The 26,729-nt window shown below is 40.0% G+C and overlaps 1 protein-coding gene across 4 annotated transcripts in view; it reads right to left on the bottom strand.

The window, feature by feature from the left end:
* plce1 (phospholipase C, epsilon 1) overlaps nucleotides 1-26,268 on the bottom strand; it is a 78,633-nt gene extending 52,365 nt beyond the window's left edge. For 2 of the 4 annotated variants that reach the window (XM_019362584.2, XM_013269438.3), the window contains exons 1-6: nucleotides 26,081-26,268; nucleotides 18,242-18,327; nucleotides 13,984-14,147; nucleotides 12,517-13,153; nucleotides 11,964-12,380; nucleotides 11,639-11,848 (exon numbers count right to left, since the gene is read on the bottom strand). In XM_019362584.2, coding sequence (XP_019218129.1) covers nucleotides 11,639-11,848; nucleotides 11,964-12,380; nucleotides 12,517-13,107 — 1,218 coding nt within the window. In that variant the 5' untranslated portion in view covers nucleotides 13,108-13,153; nucleotides 13,984-14,147; nucleotides 18,242-18,327; nucleotides 26,081-26,268. Of the gene's footprint in view, nucleotides 1-11,638; nucleotides 11,849-11,963; nucleotides 12,381-12,516; nucleotides 13,154-13,821; nucleotides 13,943-13,983; nucleotides 14,148-18,241; nucleotides 18,328-26,080 lie in introns of those variants that run through there. The other 2 variants (XM_019362587.2, XM_019362586.2) reach the window with 2 other exon arrangements.
* Nucleotides 26,269-26,729: the final 461 nt, after the last annotated feature.

The following is a 26,729-nucleotide window of genomic DNA, read 5'->3' as shown; positions in this document are numbered from 1 at the left end:
ACACAAGTGGCTTTTGTGAGAGAAAATATCTGTTATGCTGAAGTGTTATTATAACCAGTAATAACTTAAAACAGAGAAGAGTGGGAAGAAGAAAAAAAACACGCTACCACACATTAAGGTGTTTGAATTTGCTTAAAAACTAAAGCCTGGGCTCATTTGTGCCATAATCGGGGGAATCGGAGCGTACCCTCCGGTGTGGACACACATAATCGGAACAGTCACAGGTCTAACAGAATACAGTCTGTCCTATTGCGTGCGCCTAATCAAGTGGAAAAATGAATCTGCTTCATGCGCAGCTGACATCAAAGTGGTCTTCAGAACAAAGCAAACAGCTGGCCTGCCCTCGGTCTTTGCTTTGATCAATACGCAGTTAATGAGTCTGGTCTCCTAAGCCAGTAATGAGGGGTCAGATTCATGTATCATACAACATCTACTGCGTTAATTGCCTTTAGAAGACATGTTATTGGATCAATATTAATTAAGGCGATGATACACTGCAGTTTGTCGTCGACAGACTGCAAATTTTTCAGCCACTGAGCAGAGACGCCAGCCATCCCCACACTGGAGTCCTTATTACAAAGTATAGATTATATTAACACACAGTCTGAAAAGATAAATATTGAAAATGGCAACTGGTACTGTTTATTTAAAAAGCATGCTGCCATCTGGTGGATAAGCATGTAAACCATTACAAAAAATAAAAGAAAAAAAAACTGTCCAGAAAAACACAATAATTTATAACTTTCAGTATATGACTTCTAGTTGGGTACAATGAGACTGTTAAACAGGTTATTCTGAGCTTTAAAGAACGTGACAAACATTATTCATTCTGACATTTTGAAGGCAAGGCAGTAATTGGTAATAATAGCCTATACATCTAGTAGCCGTCATTTTATCAGCTTAATAATAGTTTCAACTCATCTTCTATGGAAACCTTCAAAAAAGCAAAGAAAAAAAAAAGGCTATCAATATTTCCAAAACTGTGACATTGCCGACTTTTTTTCCTGACCAACAGCCTTCATCTCAAAGTAACTCTACTTACAAAGACACAGATTTACTAAAATGTGCAGATCCTTCTCTTACACACTCGCAAACGCACGGACCCACGCGCCAAACGGAGATCAAAGAGCATCAGTAAGTTGAGATTGTATGCCAGGAATTTCTGATTTCTCATGAAACATTAATCAAGACTCGAGGTTCAGCAGCCCCAGACGCTCACATACCAAAAATATTCAGCAATCCAAATTCATCTGCACAATAAAACATTTTATCCTCCACTAGGTGGCACCAGAGGCCGACTTATACAGCTATGCTCAGTCCCAGTTCAACCAGCTCTCTCTTTATCACAGCAGTTGCTATTATATTTTTTATATTAAAAAAAGAGGGGAGGGCATATGAGCAAAGCACTTTAATGCAATGCTTTTTCAATCCAGATCAAGGCTTAAGGACTACATGGCTACTGCTCATTAACTCTTAAGTTGTCGTCTATATTTTAAGCAGCACTTGATGAACCTCATGCTGGCTGCCAGCTTTGATTGTGTTTGTGTATGGGAGCTCCCAAAACTACTCAGATATGCCTTATCAGTTTAGTCAATGGTGTTCAATTTGAAATTACACCAAAAGAAACTTTATTTTATTAAATCTCACTGCCTTTGGTGATGCATTTAAGTGCTGCTATGCAAAAGCGAATGATGCAATTAAAACCATCACTCGACAGCATCCTGCGAAGCTTAAGGGTTTAATTTTAGCTAAATCCCCTCTGGTTGACCTGTTAAGTTATGAGCTAAAGCGTTAGGAAGGGGAGGTGGCTGGCTATTTTTTGCAGCAATTGTGTTATTCTTTGAGTTTCAACAATAACACAATAACAAAAGCACTACCCACAACTGCTTCAGGCTCTCACTTTATCTGTTTTTTGGAGAAATATTGCTAGTTCATTTGCCTGCAAATGTCTTTCGAATAAACTGCTAGAGGTTTGTGTGGCTTGTGTGGCCAAGTGATTATATCACTAGAGAAGTGTGGAAATACTGTGATACATACAGAAACCGTGTTGTTAGAGGGTAATAAACTGGCCAAAACGGGCAAAATTTTGAGTATTTTTATTAGCTTCTACACTATATTGTGGTTTTCATCTAACGAGTGACACATATAGGCTTTGAGTTCATCTTGACTTTTATACAGTTGTTTTGGTGCGTTGGATCTTGCAACACAGTGAAAGTGTCCCTGCAGAAATGCTTTCCTAACTCTGAAGATGTGCAGTTTTCCCACATTTTCACAGAGGTGTGAGAGGCCTGAACTAACATCTAACAGAAGCGCGCATTCTTAACCAAGCAAAGTGAAAACGCACACACGCGCCATTTTGACATCCTTGTGTCACTCCAGAAGACCAGCAGGTAAAATCTGTTTCAACAAATACAATCACAGCTCCTACATGTGCTCCAGTGCAACAGATTTAAGTATACATAGAATTTAAAAAAGGAAAAATCTGAGAATGGAGTTTTAGCACGTGTTAACACCTGAGCGGCCACATTGTTTTGAGATATTGTCACAAAACAGTACACCTTACAAAGGCATGCAAGACATCTACTGTCCTACCCCTTTTTGTCTGTTACCAGCACTTTGACTCACCAAGAGTGTCAACACAGAGATGCACACACACACACAGACTAATCTCTGGCTAAGCTACAACACCCAGCTGGGCCAGAAAGTGGCCTGCTAGGCACATTCCTTTGTAGTGGCACAGCACACACAGAGAACACAAGAGGGATAGACACGAGGTTAAATGAGTGTGACATACATTGTGGGCAAGACGATGTGTGTGTTCCTGTAGGGTCGGTGTGTGATTTTTTTTTTAAAATTCAAAATCAAGAATGAAAAGACTATTGTCTCAAAGCAATATTTTAGACAACACAAACACACAAGCCACCTCATTAGTACTTGGTCGGAACTCCTTTTCCCCTTATTCCATATCCCAAAGGTGCTCTGCTGGATTGAGGTCTGGTGACTGTGGAGGCCACCCAAGTACTGTGAACTCACTGTCATGTTAAAGAAACCAGTTTGACATGATCTGAGTTATGCAGTGCGTTATACTTCTGGAAGCAGCCATTAGAAAATGGGTACACTCTGGTCCTAAAGGCATGAGCATGGTCAGGTATGCTGTGGAATTTAAATGTTGCTTAATCGGTACTGAGGAGCTTCTCACGCTTTCATTTTGTTTATGTCACATTCTGATCCTACCATCCGAATGTTAGAGTTAAAGTCAAGTCTCTTTAGAGTCAAGCAAAGTTTTTGGTACTCGGTTTGGTCTTCTGCTGCTGTAGCCCATCTGCTTCAACATTTGACAAGTTGTACATTCAGACATGCTCTTCTGCATACCTGGGTTGTAACAAGTGGTTATTCATCTTGTTGCTGCCTTCCAATTAGCTCAAAGCAGTCTGGCCTTTGACATCAACGAGGCGTTTTCGCCAAAAGAACTCCTACACACTTGATATTATCTCTTTTTCTGAATATTATTCCAAAGAGCCGCTTCTCTTTAAAAAGAACTTGGCAGGAAGACTCAACTTTGCAAATTTGCATCTGATGAGATTTCTGGATCAGTTTCTGCTGGACAGACAGGACCACAGACAGAGCAGTAGAGATATGTGGCCATAAAGTTTTTCAAAATCCAAACACAGCACCGACACCATATACCAACTGTGAAACACAGTGATGGGGAGAGGTGATGAACTCCTCTGTGTACCAAAGTATGCAAGTATGTATGTATCCATCCATTTCACTTATCCAGTTCAAGGTTGTGGATCGCTGGAGCCTAACTTAGCTGCCATAGTGTCTGTCTGACAGATAAAGCTTGGCACAAATTGGGTCATGCAACAGGACAATGACATCAAGCATATCAACAACACTACAACAGAATGGCTGAAAAAGAAAAGCATCAAGATGCTGCAGTGGCCCAGTCAAAATCTAGACCACAAACAGACTTAAACAATGTGACAGGACCATAAGAGAGCTGAGTTTAAACAAATGCCCACAAACCTCAATGAGCTGAAGAAACGCTATAAAGAAAGGTGGGACAAAATTCCTCCACGATGATGTGAGAAATTGATAAGGTCATATAGAAAACAATTACTTTGAGTGAATGCTACCTATAAAAAGTTAAATATATAAACGTGGTTACACAACTGTAAATAGGTGTCTGTGTGTGTGTGTATATGAAATATATGTAACTAAATTCTACTCCTTGCTGATTAGGCGTACAAATAACAACAGCATGTTTCCTGCACTAAGCTGGTGAGATGCAATGTTTCATAACTGCTATTTATCCTGTAAATATACATGTGGCATGCTCAGGCAAATTTTACAGCCTGGCATCATCTAGATATTTTTCCTCTTTACTTTCATCATGGAAATTTTTTTTTCCAGCTGTTGATTAAATAAATAAATGAGTAAACATAAAGTGTGGGCTTAAAAAATTAAACAAGGTATCCATGTGGAGTAGCTCCAGCTGTGAGTTTGACTGCAACTTCAGTCACTTTAACCTTTTTATTAACCTTAACCTATTTAGATTAATAGATTACTATGTTTGTTCACAGGTATCACCATCTCACACTGTAAGCCAGAGATTCTGACATCCATTCAAAATGATCCTTGCAAAGCGAAAGTTTTTCACATATACAGCACTTTTTTTTGTTTTTTTATATTATAAATGTACCATTCTGTGCAAATATGCGTAGAATGAAAGAAAACAATGCCAGGTCTCTGACCCTAAGGATAAAATGAACCAGTCTATTTACAGAAACAATTATCGGGAAAATCAATCAGTCAATGCAAGCTGAGCTTATGTCAACATCTGTCATTAAAAGAGAGGTCTAAAACCGGATATTTTCTGGACATTTTAAGCGAGCACTAATTGGTAACCAAGATGTAGAGACACATACAGAAGTAATTATCTGAGCTCTTACATAAGCCGTCTTCCACATGGATATTTAACTAGTAAAGGTTTAAAGGGAACACGGCATTCAACAGAGCAAACATGAAGAAGTTTAACAGGAGCTGCCATATGCCAAAGGCTGCACTCTTATTGCATGGGTCAGCGCAGATATATATGCACACCAGAAATAATCAGCTGTAATTTAGTACTGCAAGTCAGACTGACATTAGCCACAGCCTTGAGGATGGTTATCAAATTTGTTCCAGAGATGTAATGAAAAGAAAAAAAAGAAAAATCACACTCATATACGGAGCACTCAGACTTGCTTTGAGACAAGGTTAATTTTTTTATACAACAAAAAAAAGTTAGGTCGAATGCAAAAAAACTAACTGCACAGACTGAGATTAAACTTTTAGCATAAACATGTTACACATGAACTTCTTCAGTCTGGAGAGTACTGAGGGCTATCTTCAGGTTTAGCTGTTGTATTTTTCTTTTCAAACTGAATGTAAATTGAATGAAACTGAAGCGTGTGTGTATGGTTCTTATTACCACCAATGACAAACACAGGGGAAAATTGAGCAACTTAAATTTTCCTGTATTTTGTCTGAAAGACAGAAAAACAGGGAAAATAGTCGTGTAATGAGAGCTGAGGTCGCTCTATTAATCGACCCACGCAGGAAATGACATGTGTGTTCAAGGACTGTTGTTTTTGTGAATCAAACTTGACTGCAACCGATTTTGGTAGACTGCCTTTTAAACTGACCTTTCTTAGCAACTGCAACAGCTACAACAATACACATACAGGAGCCAGGATGGATGTGACATCTTGTGTGTTTTGAGATAGGCCGAAATGACAAATTAAGTTTCTAAGAATGTGTTTTAAAATCTATTTTATATGTTTGAGTCTGAACAATTGTGAGCTGCTGTGCGTTTGTGTATTTTTACAGTGTTTTAACTTTACAGCCCAAAAAATGTCAAGGCCAAACCAAGTATTGAAAAAGCAAAAGCAAATTATTATTCCTACAGTTTATTGGAAGTGAATTCTGTGGCAAATAACTATTAGAGAAGGGGTGTCAAACATAAGGCCTGGGGGCCAGAATTGGCCTGGCCAAGACTCCAATCCGGCCCACTGGACAGTTTTGGAAAATATGAAGGAGGGGATACATTTTTGGACTTTTAACTTTATTTTTATAGGTTTTTCAGCTTTTGCTGCTGATAAAGATCGCACTCACAGACATTCATACCAAACTAGAATAATTAAGTGATAGATAAACAACTTAATGACAGAAAGGTTCCCATTTTCCACTGTCTACTGTAAAAAATTCCATTAAAAATTGATTTTTTTATAAATATGGGACAGTGTGGGCAGTGAGCTACCAGAACTTGTTCGTAATTTTACATTTGGCATGTAGAAAAACTGAGACATGCTGTTGAAATTGCACTTCTTCATCCTATATTAAGATCTTTCAGGGATTAAATGTGTGGTTAAATCTCTTAAAATTGACTGAAAGTGCAGTTTCACTCGTCTGGTCCATTTAAGATCAAAGTGGGCTGTATGTGGCCCTAGTAGCCAAATATTTTGTATTTCTAGCACCCGATTTAACAAAAAATATATATATATATATATATATATATATATATATATATATATATATATATATATATATGTTAAAAGCAGAAAAATGAAGTAGTTAAAGAGTAGATCCATGAGTCAGTTCACTTGTTGAGACACTCAAAATGTTTGAAGAGTAATAGTTTCTAAAAATCAATTCTTCCTCTTCTTTCAGCTGCTCCCTTAAGAGATTGCTACGGCAGATTATCTGTCTCCATCTCCTCCACTCTCTCTAACATCCTCCTCAGTCACACCAACCCTCTCCAGTTCCTCCTTTACTGCATATCCATGAATCTTCTCTGTGGTCTGTGTGGCAGCTCTATCTTCAACATCTTTTGTGCAATATATTCGCTACCCCTCCTCTGCACACGTCCAAACCATCACCCTTGCCTCTCTAACTTTGCACTAAACCTGAACTGTCTCTCTGAAATACTAATTTCTAACCCTGGTCACTCCCAATGAAGATTTCGGCATCTACAGCTCGGCCTCCTGTCTTTTTGTCTGAGCCATTGACTTCAAATCATACATCATAGCAGGTCTCAGCCTTCCCTTTCACTCTTGCCACTATGCTTATATCACAAATCACCCCGGACACTCTTCTCCACCCATTCCACCCTGCCTGCTCTCTCTTCATTATCGCTCTTGTGCACTGTCTGTCGCTTTGGATGACTGACCCCAGGTAACAATGTGGGATCCAAAGAAAAGGAAATAACCATGAAAAAGAAAGTTTGAAATCTAAACTTTAATCTGCTGTAAATAACTAATGCTTAAAATGTTCTAAACATTAGTTATTTTCATAGGCTAGAGCATTTCAAAGCAAAACAAGCCTTCTGTTGGCTGCGTCAACAGTAAACACCTGAAAATAATCTGGTTCCTTGACAAAATTCTGTCACCACATGTAAGACTCCAGTGTGTGTGCTGCTAACAGTGAGGTGAAACTACTTAATTCACTTTGAAGAACTCTTTGAGCACATTATGGACTTCTGTATAATGCTGCACCTATAATTTGCAGCCCTGACTTGTTCTTCAGCAAACCATAAAGTGAGGCTCATTGATATTCTCATAGAGTTACATGTTTTTCCATTAAACTGCTTATCCACGTGGGGTTGCACAGAGGTGCAGCTAGAAGGGGGTCAAGGGGTGGACTTTAATCCAGCTGATGTTGGGAGAGATGTTGAGCACACACTATAGTGTTAAAGGTTGTTCTCCAAACCAAAATCACGAAAAAAAACATACTACTTTTTAGAGATGCAGCATAAAAAGGGAACGTGACTCTAATAACACATCACATTATCATGATTACATAAGTGAGCTGATTACATTTTAACGACAGCCTCCTGTTAGCAGCTGATCCATGGTATTGGCTTTAAAGATGCCTTGTTCAGCAACCATCAGTGACAGCAGTTTTTGATAGACAGCACAAGACATTTTAAATCTATTTTCCCACCACAGATATTCCTGGAAATGGAAACATATTGGCTGTAGATCTACTTATGACAAGACGCACTGAGGAAACAGGAAAGCACAGAACATCCCCAGAGAGAACAATGTATTCATGCTCCTAAAAACTACTTGCATCCTCAGTAATGGGTAGAAGATATATTTATAAGCATCCATCTCCCAGCCCTATAACCACTTAGCCCATACAGCTCATGTTAAAGGTTTTTAATGGTCACTTACCACTTTGCCTGACATCAGTGCAATTTAATAAAGGGACTCAGCAGGACTCTAATTGGTAGACTCCACAAAGGCAAACATAAAATGTTTCTGGCTTCAGAGACCATTTGATCCTCATGCCAGGTATGTGTATGAGTGCTTTCACCCACATAACATACTGAGACACTTCCCTTTCCTCTTATGTTACACTTCCCTGATACTTTTGGCAATTTCAGATCCAAAGACTGAATCATGGAGAGCATGAACAAAGTTCAACAGGAAGATTGCCAATTATAGTTAAACTCTGATATTTTTGCACATTTTATAAAGAAATTGGGATGCGGAGGAACCATTTTTGAAAAATAAAGTGAAAAATAAAGGTGCAAAACCACTAGACATAGTAGCTGCAGTATGATTCTAAAGAGCTCCGTTTGGTTTTGAGGGCTGTATTTAGGCAAGTGCACAAATGCAGATGTCAGAAAAGCAAACTCTGATCAGAGAAATAATAGTTTAAGATCTTAAATATTTTATAACATCTATGCACGGCTTGTATTGCAAGCAGTTTAGGCCACAGTTTACAGTCGTGACAATGCATAGGTTTGCTTAGGCTCATTAATTACAGCACATAAAAACATTCAGGTTCACAGCTTTGTCTTGGGTTAATAGCTGTTTTGACTTCCTCTTCCCACCACCACCACCACCACCACCACTTTTCTTCCATAGTAAATTTTCCTCTTTTTCCACTGTTAGTTTCATCTTCTCCTTCTCTTTCTCTCCTACCCCCCTCTCCTTTACTGTCTTTCGCTGCCCTGCTCCTGTCCCTCCTTCACATAATCCTGTGTTCTTTGGCTCGCTTGATTAGCTGAGGCAATAAACACACGAACCCACAGGATACCTCCAGAAAACTCCTCAACACGATTACTGCAGAGTCAGGCAGAAACGCCACATGCAGGAGGCCCGCGCGCTATAAAGTCTGATTTGCTTAGGGGCGTGTTTGTGTGCACGAGGGCTTGGCACCATAGCGGACCGTAAATGTTTGAGGGTTTGCGTCAACAAATTTGTGTGAATCTTGTTAAAAATTATGCAATCACTTAAAATGCCCGTAGCATTATGACCAGCTACCTGAAAGAAACATGCTGTTATATAATAAAAAGCCTGTTGTGACTATCTGCTGTGTATCAGCCAGTAAGTAAGCAGAAAATTCATGATTTGGGGATCAGTGCATCTATGTCTCGCTGTATAATTTGGTAAATGGATGCGTTCCCTCTCTAATTCTTTTATGATCTTGATGACAACTTATTCCTCGGTGCTTGGTGTTGTCTGAGTTTCTCTCTTGACCCTTCACTGGAGGAACTCAGCTGGTGTTTTGACAAGGGAACTGCTGGCAGCTCCCCAGTTTTCAATAGGCTCATTATTAAAGCAGCTCTCCCTGGACTCCCTAAGCCATAATTCTGCAACCACAAAGGATTCATAAAAACTCTTTGGCAAAAGTCAGAAACCACGCTGCAGCGCGCACATGAGTGGAACTACGTGTGTTTTAATGCCATCAGTGCATAAGCGCCCTCCACACGTGAGAAACTTTAGACAGTATTTGGCTCTGTTGAGGGAAAAAAAATGAAAAAAAATACATAAATCAAAATTAGGCGCACACGTATAACAATGCACATTTCAAAATTTTATTGTAAAATTGTAACACATTAAAAAAAAAAAAAAAATCACATTAACATGCAGATACACACTCATGTTCCTGCACAGACACGCCTCCAGCTTCGGGATCTGATTTGAATTAAGCGATCTAAATGCTGGCGAGAGTTCTGGTTATCACATTCATTAGATGCAAACTAAACCCCAGCCTCTAAAACTTTTCTTTTCCACTCAACTAGGAATCATAATATCTGAAGTGACACTGCTGAAATTCTGGCCATTCAGTCTTGTGCAATTTAGTGGTTGCACTGTATCGTTCAGTCTCCATGTGTTTCAAGTTTTTACAGGAAAAGGAGGAATAAGATAACAAAAAACAACAGGAAAGCATGCGTAATGCTGCTGATTCTCAGTCCCTACAAAATATGTGCACCTCTAAGGCTGGAAAGCATGGCTTATTTATCTACTGAAACTACTGCCAGCTAGTTTTCGCCGTTTTCCCTGCAAAGGTTGCTAAAGTTGAACAGCTCCTGCGAGAGGTTTTTATGTGTGTAAAACACTCTCTTGCTTGGAAACTTGATTTTTTTTAAAAACAAAAAAAACAGTAGTGTGTCCTGGATCGCTCTTTCGCTTTCTCTCTCTCTGTTGGGCTCAGTCTCCTTTCCTTCATCTTCCACCACTTTCTAACTTTCTCACCGCGTCTTGCTCGCTCACCCTCTCTCCAATTTCCATGCCTGTAACTTTAACGCAGATGCCAATCCTGCTCAGTCCATTTAAACTCACTCGGGTGCACGCGCACACACACACACACACACACACACACACACACACACACACAGAAGGCTAAGTCATTCAGTCTGTCAGTAATAAGGGGAGCAGAACCAACAGAGAATAAATCATTTTTCCGCAGTAGGGGCCTACCCCGAACAAAAGAGCCAGTGTGTGCGCGCTTTGCCGTGTGTGTCAGAGTATGTCTCTGTTAGTCTATTTACATATTCCTTGAACAAATTATTCATCTTTCACATTTTGCAGGCAGCAATTTCAATGCAAACAAAAAAAAACCCACCAAAAAAGCAAGAACAATTTTTCCTCAGATGAAACAATCAATCATAAACACTCTTGTGCCACGACAGCTATTAAGTGTTGAGATTTTGTTTTTTTGTTTTATTCCCTATGGTAGCTGAGTTTGAAAAGCAAACCACACATAAACCCACAAAGCATAGATGCACCAGCATTGGTCCAGTGGATCAATGATGGAATAGATTTCTGCAGATTTATATGTAGGTTTATACTTTTAGCAAAATGTGGAGGGCTTGAGTAAGATAGAGCTTTGCCATGTGGTCTCTGCTCTGTGCGAGTGAGGAGCTGATCAGTCCCAGCGGTGCGAAAAGGCAGCAGTGCAGAGAACAAGACAAGAACAGACGTGCAAAAGCTGCCCGGGGTTTTGGGTGGCCTTCATGGTCCAGTTAATTAGCTTGCCTATGTGACAATAATATATTGGACACTAATATATCACGCTCCGCTACTAGAGACTGAACAGCACATTTGCTGAACGCGTAAAAAAAACCTTAATAACCCTAGGCTTAGACCAATTATTTAAAAGAACGGCTGGTAGTAAAGCTGTGTCTGAAATCCTTTTAGGGTGCACTGCTACAGTTATGTCTTAATGGAAGCATTTTAACAGTAGCGTGGGTGTGAAAGATAAACAACCCATGACAGGATAAATACAGCGCACTGTTGTCCTCGAGCAGCTTTAACAGCATGTGCCTTCTTCCATTATCTGCATGTATTCACTCTCTTACCTGATGTAGTTTAAGTCCAGCAAAGCGCAGCATCTCTTTGCATCTTCTGAAGTCTTCTCCCGCGCCCCGCTTTACGTTTAGCCATGTATCCTCCTTACTGGGAGTCCAACATCTGTAGTGAACAACCACGGCCCAGACAAAATCTGAGATGAGTCCCGACGGCAGTGTCCTGACAATCGCTCTGGTGCCAGTACACACCGACTTGGTCACCTTATGGAAAAGAGAGGCAGTTGAGATTCATTCTAAAGCCTTAAAATAAAGCTGAAAAAACACTGATTAATTAATTGGTTAACAAATGATGATGTTAATCAATTTAAATACACACCTTCTGATTGTTCTTGCAGAACCGCCTCACCAGGACAGTTGAGCGCTCTTTACGATTCCGAATAAAATCATTATCCACGTTATCCGAATGCGCTTCTACTTTTCCCTCATCACTGCTGTGAGCCTGGCTGCAGTCCCTCGTCTCTTCTGCAGGTGACCCTTCGTTGTGAACAGGGGTCGACGACATGGTTTCAAGAGAAGACCTTCGAAGGAAAAGTTTCTCCAAAGAGCATTTGTTAACCCGGGGCCTTCGGTTGAGCCTCTCTAAACTTGAGTACCCATCTTTGAGCCAGTGCAGATGGATGTGGCCGTTTTGGTGATGCTTGCAGTGGACGGGAAGAGGAGAACTAGATGGAGATGATGTCAAAGAGCTCGGTTCGCTTGAGGAACTGCCCTGGGATGAGAGGTAGGGCGATGTCTAGAAGCATAAAACAAGAGAACAAAACACAGCAGTGTCTTGAATGAGCTATTATATGGAGCAAAGCTTTACATTTATGGGCTTTGCTTATCTTAAAAATGCTATAAAACCGGGTTAGCACCATTTGTTTAATTACCTTGTGGAAAGCCAGCATAGACACAGGGAGGCTGCCGCGGCGGATGTGTCTGTATTTGGGGCCAGAGGGCCTGCAGCTGAGGCAAGGACTATGAACAGGGCTGGAGCTAGAGCTGTGGCAATAGTAGGTGTTCGCATTGGTATAATGGCTAGACTGGGTACAGGAGCAGTGGGTGCTGCCAGTTCTGTTAGTGCCTGCATCCACGCTGTCTCCAGTGGTGTCCAGCTGGCACAGAGATTCCTCTGAACTTTTCCTAAGTACTGGAATCATTTCTTCAAGTTTCTTGCCAGTGGAGAGCTCTGGATAAGGTTTCTCTTTAGTGCTTATGACTTCTGAGCTGTAATCGTGGCACTCATATTTTTGGTCCAAAACAGTGCCTTCCCCACTGTCACACGATGACTTCCTACATAAGGGGAGAGAAGGGCCGCTTGACTGTTTTGATTGACACATTTGGTCAGCGTCTCGCCACACTTCCTGGCCATTATTTGCATGTTTGGCTTCTCTGCTCGGTCTGCTCCCAGCGGACAGAGGCGAAGCAGACTTTGCCAGTACCGCTGGCCCAGCCTGCGTCTGGGTTCCTTCAGTGGCCATCACGTCTGCCTGCGGTGTCCTCCTTTGTCCTTTTGTCTCCCTGCGGCTTGGAAAAGAAGAAACACTTTACTGATGATGACAGAATGTAGAAGAAATGCTGAAGCTGGTTTCTGGTTTGGTTTGGGGGGTTTTTTTCTTAAAGTGGTTACACTGCTGTTAGAGCTGTAAGGATAAGTGGATTTGACGGACAACTATTCTGATGGTTTACAATTTCTGTTTTTCCTCTAAGTATCTTTGCATTTTGCACTCTTCAAAGATCAAAACAAGACATCTTCAGACTTTGCCTAAGTCTACAGGAATTATTACAACCACTACTGCTCACAAACTCCTGAAATCCTATAGAGAAAACCTGCAATAGAAGTCAAATAAATTCCTGTAAAACCTCTGAGATTCTTTGGAACCTTCCAATGTAATTCATGATTCAGTAAGTCACAAAGTAACTGAAAGAGCAGAAAGAGGAAATGAAATTTGCTGGGGTCATAAAATAATTCACATGTCATAAATTATGTAAAGTTATGGCATTTTCATGTTTACCAACTCAGCTGCTTTAGATAAACAGTATTACCAAGCCCGGATCAAGACAGATAGATTGCGCTTTAGCCACAATAACCTGCTTGTTTACATAACATTTATATTGCATCAATTATGTCGTCATTAATCTTTAATCATAAAGATCAATTCTATTTTAAAGTATGTGTTGCATTAAGCCCACACCTTGTTTCTTATTCAGTTTTTATGCTCCACCATAGGCACAGGCCTTTGCTGTAGCAAATGATAGCTTCAGCTTCTGCTGACCTCTTGAAGACGCCACATCAGTGCTGAGCGTGCTCTGTGTATGAGTGTTGTGGAAACAGAAGCTTGTACAGCTGTACAAACCAGCAGATAGAGAAGCCAGCAGATAGGTGACCCTGGAGGACTCAGGAATTTCCTTGATAATACGGTCGCCGCCACAGCTTACAAGGCCACGTGTGTCCCTGTGGGTGCTGGGTCTGTCTCAACCTGGATGCGTATCTGCGACATAACTAACCACTTCTTAGCCCCTGGGATTGAGAAACAATGAGACACATAAAAAAAAGGAGTTAATATTGTCAATTTTTATGCCATTAAAACACATTCAGATAAGACAAGGTTGGACAGCTAGCAAGGTTAAAACAAATACAAGCAAAGGATAAGGAGTCAAACCAAAACTGAAAAACATATCATCAGCAAATCCAAGTGAAGGCAGTTTTTAGAGTTTTCTTCTGTGTCTCTTTTCTTCATCACATCAGCTTTAAGAACTAAATTAGTAAAGTAAATGACTACAACCCTAAATCTGAAAAGGTTCTGATGTAGTCTCTCTTCAAATTTCGACCACTGAACAGTTTTACACTTTGCTTCAGTCCTTTTTAAACGAGCTTTGTCCCAAAGAAACAGTGGCTTCTGGGTATCATGCTCACATGTGGCTTCTTCTCTGCGGGACCGAGCTTTAACCTGCATTTGTTGTTGGCATGGTGAACCGTGTTCCCAGGCAATAGTTTCTTGAAAGTGTTCCTGAAACGTGATTTCCACGAGACAATCATGCCTGTTTTTACTGCAGTGCCACTGGAGGGCCTGAAGATCGCAGACATCCAATACTGATTTTCACCCTTGCCCCTTGTGCACAGAGATTTCTCCAGTTTTTACGATTATATTATGCACTGCAGTTGATGAGATGTTCAAAGTCTTCACGATTTTATATTAAAGAATGTTATTCTGAAACTTTGATAAACCTCTGCTCATCTTTAGAAACTGTGCCTCTCTAACACACCCATCATTTTATATCGAATGTTACCAATCTGTTGCCAATTAACCTAATTAGTTGTAAAATGTTCCTCCAGCTGTTTCTTCTTAGAACCACTTACTCTTCCAGCCTTCTGTTGCTCCCATCCCAACTTTTTTGAGACATGCTGATCCCATCAAATACAAAATAAGGCAGTGTTTTTCATTAAATTGTAAAATGTCTCACTTGAAACATCTGATCAATTTTCAATGTTCTATTGTGAATTTGAAAAAAATGGGTTTGCGAAATATACAAATTGTTGCATTATGGTTTTACATGGATTCCTAACTTCGTTGAAACTCTGGTTGTACAAACAGCATGAACTGTGGGAAGACTAATTTTACACTCATCAACCCAGCTGCAGCAATGGCAATAAAACAGTATATCTTCATCTCTTAAGGTGTAGCACTTGTGCAATGTGCTCATGCACATAGTTGTGTTCATGAACAACTTATTTTATGGCTAGCAATAATCACAAAACAAGGACTCTTGGATTTCTCTAAAGTGACATAAAGAAAAATTCATTTCACATTTTTTTGCTAGCACAGTGGCAATAAAGTGAGAACATTTATGAACCATGTTACTATGAAATATATCCTTAACAGATACAGTCAACCACAACATGTACACATACTAATTGTGTGGTGTATGGTATCGTCATGGTGGCCAGCAATGAATAAATCCGAAAACTAGCGTCCAAAGCCTCACAATTAGAGTGACCACAGCCCTTTATTCCCTGCCAAAATGTGTGGGCCTCAGCAGGAATGTGGGACCGACACAGAGAGGGTGGACCAGCAAGACATTTAGAGTGTGAGTTTGCGGGAGAGAAAAAGGATTACGGATGCACACACATATCAAGGTGAATGTGTTTCATGTCTTTTCAAGTCTTTTCAAAGCTCCATGCTACTTTCAATCAGACAGAACTTCGGCTAAAGGGATGAAAAAGGACAAGTGCTCCATTCGTAAGCTGCAGTGATAGCTAACCTCCAACAACTGCTGCTTTGCAGCTTAACTGTGGCTTTTTTGATCGGACTGATTTGATAACTGAATACGGGAAATCTTATAACCTTTAAAGAAGCCACAGTTACAGAAAGCACTGCTTGATTTTTCCTCGCTGTGCTCAATACCGAACACATTTCACACAAACGAAACAGACAGTGCACCGATGACACGGCATTACTCTTATCAGTGCTGCAGAGAAAATTTTAAAAGAATAAAAACTAGCTACCAGGATATGCCAAGATGCAGGATTCCCTAAATACAATTTTAAAATAAGTAGACTTCACAGTTTACATTTAGAGCCAGATTTACCCAACAGGTCAAAATACCACGTGAGCACAATCCTCAAATAGGTGTGGTTAGTTTTTACAGATAATTTACAAAAGTTACGCTGTTTTCTAAACATGGGCAAAGTCTGCTCATTTCAATATCAAGTGCAAAAAAAATAATACAACAAATTTTTTCCTCATAAACTATTCCAGCAATTTGCAGTAAAACACATAGCGCAAAATTCGTACTTCGTACCCGACTTTTAAAATAAGAATATTTATTTAATAGAATTTACTGGGATGCATACTGAACTCATAGAAACAAAGTATGGATCCTATCAGGCTAGTGCCATACCAACATACCAACATAGGTATCGACACTGAGGACTGACTGATCCGCCCACCTTTAGTGCCCACATGCAATCTTGTCATTGTGCTCTTTGTAAATATCGTCAGAACTTAAATATAAAAGTACATTTTTTAAACATTTGTAACACTATAATATAGCAACTTCTGAAAAGACAGACATGCTTTATATAATGTAATAATTTAATGAATCCTAGCAAATAATGTTAATATTGTGCTTATTAACCGAAACTCCAACACATGGACACAAACTGCCTGAAGCAGTCTTTGACACTTGCCCTACTGACATGGCGATGAGATGAGAAAACTTTCACCTCACTTGTGTAATACTTGCAAGAAAAGCCACAGCTACTGTATGTTTAGGCTAAGAAAATCCAATTCAACCCCCAGGAGCTGATATTACTAATATCACTAGCAGCAAGTTGTTATGATACTAGATACGATTTTTTTTTATTACTTTGACAAAGATCGTTATGCGCCAACGTGAATCTCACCTATGTGCGTCACAGTTAACCAACTTGTTTAACCAGAAATATCAAAAGTTTACAAAATGTGCAACATTAGTCACCTGCCAGAGTAGTTCCCGCTACAGCATTTGTTGCAACATGGTCCCTCCTGCTAGATATGAACTCAAATGAAATGTTTCACATTGCATTTTCTAAATAATGACTACGAAAAGTGTCAATTATAACACAATATTACTAAATATTCCTGCAAACCTGTGTGTACCTGCCTCTATTCACAACTGCCCTAAATCCCTAATCAAGTTTTGCCTGTATGATGTGTAGAGCACCTGCTATTGAACTTGGGTGTGGTTTAACAAACTCTACAGACAAGTCATGACAATGACAGTAATCAAAACAACACAAAAAAATGAAAAATGGAAGACTAGAGAAATAAATATGCAGAAGACATCTTCAAAAATATAGAAAGCACTGGCATTATAAACAGAAACCACGTGTTCATCATCTGCTGCTTTATGTAAGTGTATGAACAAACTGTGACACATGTTAGGGCATGAACCTGTCCAAATATGGGTCATGAGGGCAGTGCTGGGACAACACTTACATTACTCAAGGCAAAAACCTGCACACTGTAGCTTTAAATCCTGAGCCATGTGCATGATAGACAGCTGTTCTTGCCATCAAATCATTCTGAAATTAGCAACAGGATAGCATTTCCACACAGCAGTAGCTTAAAATGGATTTGTGTGCGAACAAAGTGAGATTTGGCATTCAACTCATGACTTATAGAACAACTAAATTGTTCCTATGCGTTCAAGAAAGGTGAGATTTAAAGACTAGAAATGGCTGTTAAACAGACAAATCTCTGCAGAAAGTGAGGGTATAAAAACAACCATGCACTCAAACGCACACGTAAACACACACTGTTTAAAGTAGCTCTCGTTATCAACTGAACTGTGACCCTGGCTGGGAAAGTAAATGGCTCTTCCAGCCTAAATCTCAGCCTAGAGCTAAAAGCGCAGACTGAAACACACACACACAAACACACACCCGCGCTGGAAATCAGGTCACATGTAGTGACAAGTGCACTGACCAAGAAAACACTCAATCACTTCTACTTCACTTGTTATTAAAATATTTTCCAGCAATCCTCATACCAAGCTTCTCATTTACCTAAAAAAAAATCCTCTTTTTAAGATTACAGCATTTGATTGGAATTATAATGAGGCAATACTTACATTTAAAGTTAGATACGTGGCTCTGGGTGCTTTCTGCGTTCTAATTCTCCCGATTTACCAGGTGATTCAGGATTCCCGCTTGCTGTCTATTGAAGAGAGAGAGAGAGAGAGACAGGATCAATGCAAGAGAGCAAGTGTTTGAGTGTTAAACAGAGCGAGAGTGTGACAACAAATGACATGAAGGATGGCCTTTCAACAACAAGTTCAGCAGCCAATCAAAAATGTTTTCTTGAGTCTGAGCATGGTTCACACAAGTTTTGCTTTCACATCCAAGTGAGTGACACAATGTAAAAGCTGGCAGCGGCACAGAGTTTCCTCACAGTGAAATATTTGTGAATGGCTTCTTCTGTCAAGAGGTATACACTATATGTCAGTGTTTTTTGTTTTGTTTTTTTTGGGGGGGGGGATAAATGCTGATCATTTCTTATCTCTAAAGTGAAACTGTGACATGCTAGGAAGTATACTTCTCCTATACAATCTCCTATACCTACAGTATATTCATTAGCACGTTAATCTTTGTAGAATAAAAACAAAATGGGCCTGTTTCTCAACCTAAAGTCACATCCTGAAGTTTTCTTAGTGCCATAAGACTCTCAGAAACCAATACTGAATATTTACAGTTTTAGACTTGATGAAAAACAATAAAGTAAAAAGTTAAATAATTGAATGAACTCTTGCAGTTATTGAAAGCTTGCATCTGTTAACATGACCCAAGGAAAACTCGTGAACATCAACCACAACAGTGCAAAGGCTGAAGGTTTGCACATCTTTTTATATACAAGTCTGTCCAATAGGATTCATTATTTCCCATGCTGCAATAAAGTGCAACACATGGTGATGAAAGCAAAAGGGAATGATCTCAGCACCTCTGAAAGTCCTAAAAAAAACTGGTCTAATCACAGTCAGATGGTTGACAAAGAGCTGAGTATGTGTTTTTATGTGTGTTGGCTGTTCCCTCGTTTATCTCGACAGTTTGGCTTACAAAGTGGAGCGCATGAAATATCGAGTAATTCTCAAAAACACAGCCATGGATAGCTTTTGCTTATCAATCAACTTAAAATTAAAAATTTAGTCAATAGAAAAAAAAAATTAAATTAAACTCTGGCACAGAGTTTCACAGTTGCATGCGATTTGTAGATATTTAACAGCTGGATTTTCCCAACCCAGTCTTCCACAACAGCTTTTCGGAATTTACCCTCTTCTTGTGTGTCTTTGTAGAATCCCAAACAGACTCTTGTCATGTTGAGATCAGCATTCTCTTTTTGCCATCACAGGACTCCTTCACTTACTTTCTGGCATATCCATTCATCTATCCATATATAGGAGTATGAAATTCTTTGGAAACAAAAGCTCAAGTTTTAGGTTGTTCTCCTTTCTAAACATGGCCTTGTGCGATGTCAGTTCGTGTGAAAATCTTAAATATGAGAGACATGTTTGTCTGCTAGCACAGAAGCACGCCCATCAGCTGGTCAAACCCTCTGCCTGCAAAGCAAATCCAATCAGAACAAATGCTGGCCATAGGAGTGCGTGACCTTGAAGGTAGCTAAAGCAGCTTGTTTCGGGCATTAGATGAGGGGCTACAACTTAAGCACATAAGGATTATTTTGAACTGCAAGTTATACAAAGCTTCTTTCATACTCTGAACGTATGTGATGAAGACTGAAGCAGTTCAACAGGTTTGGTATTACCAAATGAAATGTGAAATACATTTCCTTGAGTTCTAAAGTTACAGTCGATTAATGGCCAGATAAATTGTTTAGCAAAAAACCAATGCACTGATTTTAGTTTTGGATTCAGAGTTAGAAATATAATGACAATTGGACAGATTTTAGATTGAAGAAGAAGAAGTAGTATGTATCATGTGTCACTATATACTGCTATGTTAGCTTAATGCCATAATTGAAATTTGACATTTCAAAGTAAGGCACTTTCTTAACTGAAGACATTCCACCTATCAAAATTGTGGATTTGAACACTAATGCTCCTTTTGTGTAACAACCCTTTGTTTCATACATATGAAACAAAAGGAGCAGCAATTTAGCTTAATGAGTTTGTCTCAGGAGGTAGAACAGCCTCCGAATCTCTGGCCTCAATCACTCTCTGTGAATCCCCTCAGCAGGGGGCCATGAGTCTTGCATAAAAGCCTTTTTTTCTCATTTTCATTCATGAGGGATTATTTCACAACTCATCCACACGATGACTCACAGCCCAGTATGTCATTAGATTCACCCTTAGATGGAGCGCAGGACTGCAAATGCCAATCAGTGAGGTAGAAAGGAACAGTGTGGTTAGTGGCTTAGAAAAGAAAAAAAAAAGCTCTTTACACTTGATATGATTACTACCATACGATTACTTTTTAGGCAAACTTTAATATTGCTTAGTAATTGGGAAAAGGACAGTCAGAGAAAATGGCACTGAAGAAGTTTGAACATAAAACGAGATCTACATTCAAACAGACCTAAAATGCCACTTATCCTCCTGAGCCTCTAAAATACTCTGCTAAATGCTGCCCAGTGAGGTTTAACATTGGATCTTTAGCATTCCAACAGCACAAAGAGTAGGCCAAGGAGAGAAGGAATCCCCTTCTCTGTTGTGCAGGGCGGGGGGTGGTCACAGAAAAAAGAAAAAGGATGTCACAAGAGTACAAAAGGATGACGCATCACCCAACTGTACACAGTAAAAAACCAGGTTTCAAGCAGATTATTTCTTTAGTCACAAATACCTCGCTGATGCCAAGAGAACTGTAAAGAAAAAGAAATGATTTGGAAACAAAAACACTAGGGTGAGGTGCCATAATGGGAAAGTTAAAAAGAGTCTTCTAAAAACCAATAGAACCATGAAATCATTTACTTTCGAAGAACCCAGTACATACTTTAGACTATATAACTTCAAGTAAATTTTTAATGATGTGTAGCTGTGCTGGAAATTCAAACTGTGCTATACAGCCAAGTGCAAGATCCAGTAACAGAAACTCCTCCTGCAGTTTGCACTCTTTGGGACAAAGAACACCCCTCCTTCTCTCTTTAACATGGGGCTGGAGAAGAAAAGATGCATCATATGACTACAGCGAATACAATAGAATCACATTCCTTAAAAGTTTTCACAGCTGAAAAATGAAAGAAGAAAAGAAGGTCGGCGTTGGTGGGAAGATTTTAAAAAAATATGCGTTTCACAATGTAACAGAAACCACGTCTGCCAAATAAAGAATGAATGTTTCTATTTACAACATGTGCAAGACATCTTTATTTGTGGGTTGGTTTTTTGTTGTTGTGGGGTTTTCTTTGCATTTTGGGCAGAGAAGTATTGATCTGGCTCAAGATATAGGCATTCATCCATAAGATGACGTGGTTCCAGTTCCACCCCGAAAAAGGATCAATGCCACAGTTAATGTGTTGCAACCATGCTAATGCCCGAACGTAATCAAAAACAAAAATCTTCTGTAGTGCTTCTGCTGCTAAAACATTAAGATATTGCACAATTTTATCTTTAAAAAATGATCCATACCAGAAAGGCAGAACTTGGCCAAATTTGGAGCAGAAATTTGAAATTGATTTCCACTTGGCGTGTAAATAACAACACGCTGCAGTTTATCCATAACCAGAATAACAGGATGCCATCTCCCTTCATTACAGTAATTTAAGGTGTGTATCAACAATCATTCAAATCAACTACTGTTAAACATTTGGGACCTAAAATGAATCACAGTGCAGATTCTGATGGGTGTTTATATAACAAGAGCGCAGGTTATGGTTACGACCCTTTTAATGAGCGAAAGTGGGAAGGTTTCGGATTCTACGTACACCGAATCTGTCATGAACAATCAAAGCTAAAGAACAGAATTTCTTTGATTCTTTAAGATTGGGCTAAAACCCATCCACCAGATCAGCTTATAAACAAGCAGACAAGTGCTTGAGAAACAGGAATATGAATTGGATTATGGATTAAAGTGTGAACCTTCCCGTCATTAAAATATATTGCTGTCAAATTGACCTAGATAGCGCCCAAAGAGCGAAACAGAAATTCAAATCTGTAGTCTTTTGCAGGTTAATTTTAATTTTACAGTGACTCCGTCTGTCAGTAAGCAAGTGGCTGGTTTCACTGAGAGCAGTGCTGCGAACAGAACAGACTTTTCATGCAAAGGATCTGGAGAACATATGGCTTTGATTAGAGGGCAGGGCAGAGAGAGACGCCAGTGGAAACTGCAGAAAGAGAAAGAGGTGCTGTGTGAGTGCGTGTGTGTGCATATATCTGGTTGTGTGTCCAACAGTTAGAGGGCTGCTTCCAAGAGTGTTGTCACGGTGGATGAGCCCACGCACACCAGTGTATATGTGGCGTGAGCGTGTGCTCGTAAACAAAGGCACAATAAAAGATGACTCAGAAGTGGGATTGCTTTGTAAATGTGTGTGTGTTTGCGCGCGTGTATCAGCAGCAACACAAAGAGCGCTGTTGTGGCATGACAAATGTAAAGCCGTGGCCATACAGCACTTTACATATGCTACAAAACTTTCACTATAGCCTTGTGTTCTCTGTACAACAATGTGCTTCCTACTTAAAATCAAATGAACTTCATCTGTGAAGTCTCCTCCCTGTAATCTGCACATAAAATTTTGGGGAAAAGGCCAATAACTGTATGAGAAAACATATGCTTTAGCTACAGCACCAGTCAGGATCTTGGTAAAGTATTTATTCTGTGCAGGTAATTAGTCAATTCCCAGTTGTTGTCAAGACAAGCCCGAATCAAGGTAAGTTCATGGTAAGTTAATGGAAAACTGGTTTAACACTCAGACCTGTTGCATGGGATCTGGACTGGTGGTATTGTTCATAGATGTCGTTCACTAGGCAAGACCGAACAAATGACAGAAGCTTAACTGGAAAGCAACAACAGTGACGCATCGAATAAAGCAGTGTTTACAAATCTTCAGCCCCACGATTGAGCTTAACATTTTGAGGACTGTGAGCCTCATCATCCAGTGGCCCAGCCCTACTGGCACACAGCAAGCATTAATAGTCCGGTATGGCATTTGTGAGTTTGGCGTAGTGACACGTGAAGCTGGAGTCTGTCCACCAGGCAAAAGAGCAGATATCTGAATCGGACATTGGTCTTGTTCTGATTCAAATGGTGAGATCAGACACGGTTAATATGGGACAGATCGATTTAATTCAAACCTGTGTTTAACATGCAAGTGGTGCACTGGTTTGGAGGCGTTTCATGTCTGCTATGCCAGCACCTTTTGTCTGTATTAGAGGTGCAACGATCGACCAGCCAAGGACTGGAATCGCCTGTTTTCCAATGTTCTTGGCCCGAACCGGTTGACCAGCTGGTCGGCCTCACGTATGCCCCATTACAAGCTGGTCTATTTCATGCAGCATACACATGCTTTATACAGCTGTTTCTGCCTATTTCACTGAAAAAACTCTGCATGGTGGTGGTTTGTAGAGGCAAGAGAGTGATTTCCTAGCAAAAGACAAGCAAGGAAAGTGTTTGTAAGTAACCCAATGTGCAGCATAAGTCATAGACACTCATATACACTTTGCCAGTACTGGACTGGACCCCTTTTTTGCCTTCAGAATTGACTTAATTCTTCATAGCACAGATTCAGGATGGTGCAGGAAACATTCCTGAGAGATTGTGGTCCATATTGACACAATAACATCACCTATTTGCTGCAGAATTGTTAGTTCTGCATCTGTGATAACAATCTCTTGTTCCACAATATCACAAAGGTGCTCTTTTGGACTGAGATCTGGTGACAGTGAAGGCCATTTCAATACAGTGAACTCACTGTCTTCTCCAAGAAACCAGTTTGAGATGATTTGAGCTTTCAAGTCATGCAATGTGTTATCCTGGTGGAAGCAGCCATTAGAAGGGATGGACATGAACAGCAAAAATATTCAGGTAGGCTGCAGAGTTTAAACAATGCTCAGTTGATACTTAGGCATCCAAAATGTGGCAAGAACACATCCCCGCACTTCTACAACACCACCGGTAGTCTGAACTATTGATACAAGTTAGGATGGATCGATGCTTTCATGTCATTTACACCAAATTCTGGCCTTGCCATCTGAATGTGGCAGCAGAAATCAAATCTGGGAAAGTCATCTGGTGTTGTCTTCCGCTTCTGTAGCCCATCTGCCTCAAGGTTTAGCATGTTGTGCAATCAGTGATGTTTTTCTGCATACTTTGGCTGTAAGGAGTGGTTATTTGAGTTACTGCTGCCTTCCTGTCAGGTCAAGGCAGTCTGGTCATTCTCCTTTGACCTCTGACATCAACAAGGAATTTTTGCTCAGAGAATTGCCACTCCATGGGTGTTTTCTGTTTTTCGGACCATTCTCTGTAAAGCCTTGAGATGGTTGTGCAGAAAAATCCCAGTAGATCACCTTTTTATGAAATACCCAGATCAATAACCATCATTCTGATGCTCCATTTCACTTTCAGCAGGTTGCCTTGACCATGTCTACAGGCGTAATTGCACAGTGTCTCTGCTATATGATTGACTGATAAGTCATTTGCATTAAGGGGCAGTTAATAGGTGCACATACTAATGATGATATGTTGAAAGTGGTCCTTCCTCGCATATAGCAATCCAGAGTAAATAGTTTGCCTCAGACACCGCACCACGTGCTTTACGTGAAGGAGCAACCTGGAATGCAAACATGCATGGACACACCAGACACGCTACATGCACATCTGCAGGATCAAACAGACTTTGTACTTAGGACGCTGGAAGGTTAAAGACCAGCTAATGTCAGGTCTGACTGAGTCAGGCAAGGATCTCTGTACTTTACTTCCTCTGTACATGCCTGAGTTTATGGATGGGAGGATGCACACCAGTTTTTTAGAAACAAGTCCAACTAGACCATTCCTGTCTGTTTCAGATTTCTATCTGAAGACACCATGTTCCCCAGCTCCAGTCATGTGCCATGAGGTGATGTCGAAACACACAAACTGGGTGGAACTTAAATAAATATACAAAAACAAACCATATTAATGTGGGAAGAGGCAAAAGTTGTGTTTGTAAAATAAACCATCCCCTCTTTATGAACGCTGTGACGTTCAGTTCTATCAATACCCATCTCGTTCAATTTCATGGTGATTTTTTTTCCTCTGCCCAGAAAAAGATCTACTTATTAGCTCAAAAACACCACGCACGTAAGCATGTATCTCACTACATGCTTGCATCTCTCACTGTGGCATGTTGTCTGCACTATTATCTTTATATATCCTTGCATATTTGTTTACTTGCTTCATATGTATGTGTCTCCTGCAGATTCTCGTTCATTTGAATGCGGAACAGATTCACCTGTTGACGTAAAGGCAACTTCTGAAGCAACATCACATGAAACTCAGGCAAAGGTCGCTGTTGCCTAGGGGTGCAAACAGTGACCTCACCTGTCAGACTCAAAAATAACACGCGTGAGAGGACACACACCTCAAGCGAAAGATCAATAATAATAATAATAATAATAATAATACATAAAAACAAAAAAACAAAGCTATTAATATAAATAAGGCATCCATACAAAACACTGCGGATTAAAGCACATGTGCTGCTTCTACTCGTTAGAAGCCAGTAGAAGCCCATTTTTAACACAGTAAGAAAAGTGAAACAATGTCAGCCTACATTCATTTCTAGCACTCGGGTCAGAAAATGCAACAAGCTTTATTAACGGGCTCATTTGGCTACATGCTGAACTCCTGGACATCAGTTTGGGAACCACGGATGCTACGAGCCAACTTTACAAACAAGCCGCGCTCTCTCAACCAAAACACTCACCACAGGTTACCTAAACTCAACGTGAGTTGACCGTATGAGGACACCGTGACACAAACTTACTTACCAGCCGTGTCAGATCCACTCAGCATCCACCTAAACGCCGCACGAAGACATGTACGGCTCACTTTGTGCAAAGTTTTCGGTGACCGACTCGCTTCACAACTCTTGCCGATACAGTTGATGGAGCGGCTCGTGCTGCGGTGGGAAAAACCGCTCAGTGCTGTGCTGCATTCAGTGGCCCTCGGAATACTGCACTCCCAATACATACATAACACTAAAATAGGGACGTCAACCTCATTTTACATAGTGGGCTAAATACAGCCCACTTTGATGCTAAGTGGGCTGGATATTAAGTGTAAGTCTCTCAGTGTAAAAAAGTTTAATTACACATTTAATCCTTAGATATCTTAATATAATAAAACGCGTAATTTCAACAGGACATCTCTACTTGATAAAGACAAGCTACTGTAGTAAATTAAAGACATCTGGCAGTATGACTCTTTGTGTTTAAGTTGTAAGAAATACTCGTGTAAAACTATATAAAACTTACTGAGTTATAAAATAGAAAGTATTTGTTAATTCACTAAAATAAAAAAACAGAAACTTCTATTGCAGATGGAAAAAAGAGGAACTTTACTGTCATTTCTTTTTCTTTTTCTTTACCAAATTACTTGGGTGTAGCATGGATGGCCACATAGGAGGCCTTTATCTGT

This window comes from Oreochromis niloticus, linkage group LG8 (genome assembly GCF_001858045.2).
Source record: "Oreochromis niloticus isolate F11D_XX linkage group LG8, O_niloticus_UMD_NMBU, whole genome shotgun sequence".
NCBI classification, from domain to species: domain Eukaryota; kingdom Metazoa; phylum Chordata; class Actinopteri; order Cichliformes; family Cichlidae; genus Oreochromis; species Oreochromis niloticus.
This window is presented reverse-complemented; position numbering and strand designations above follow the sequence as displayed.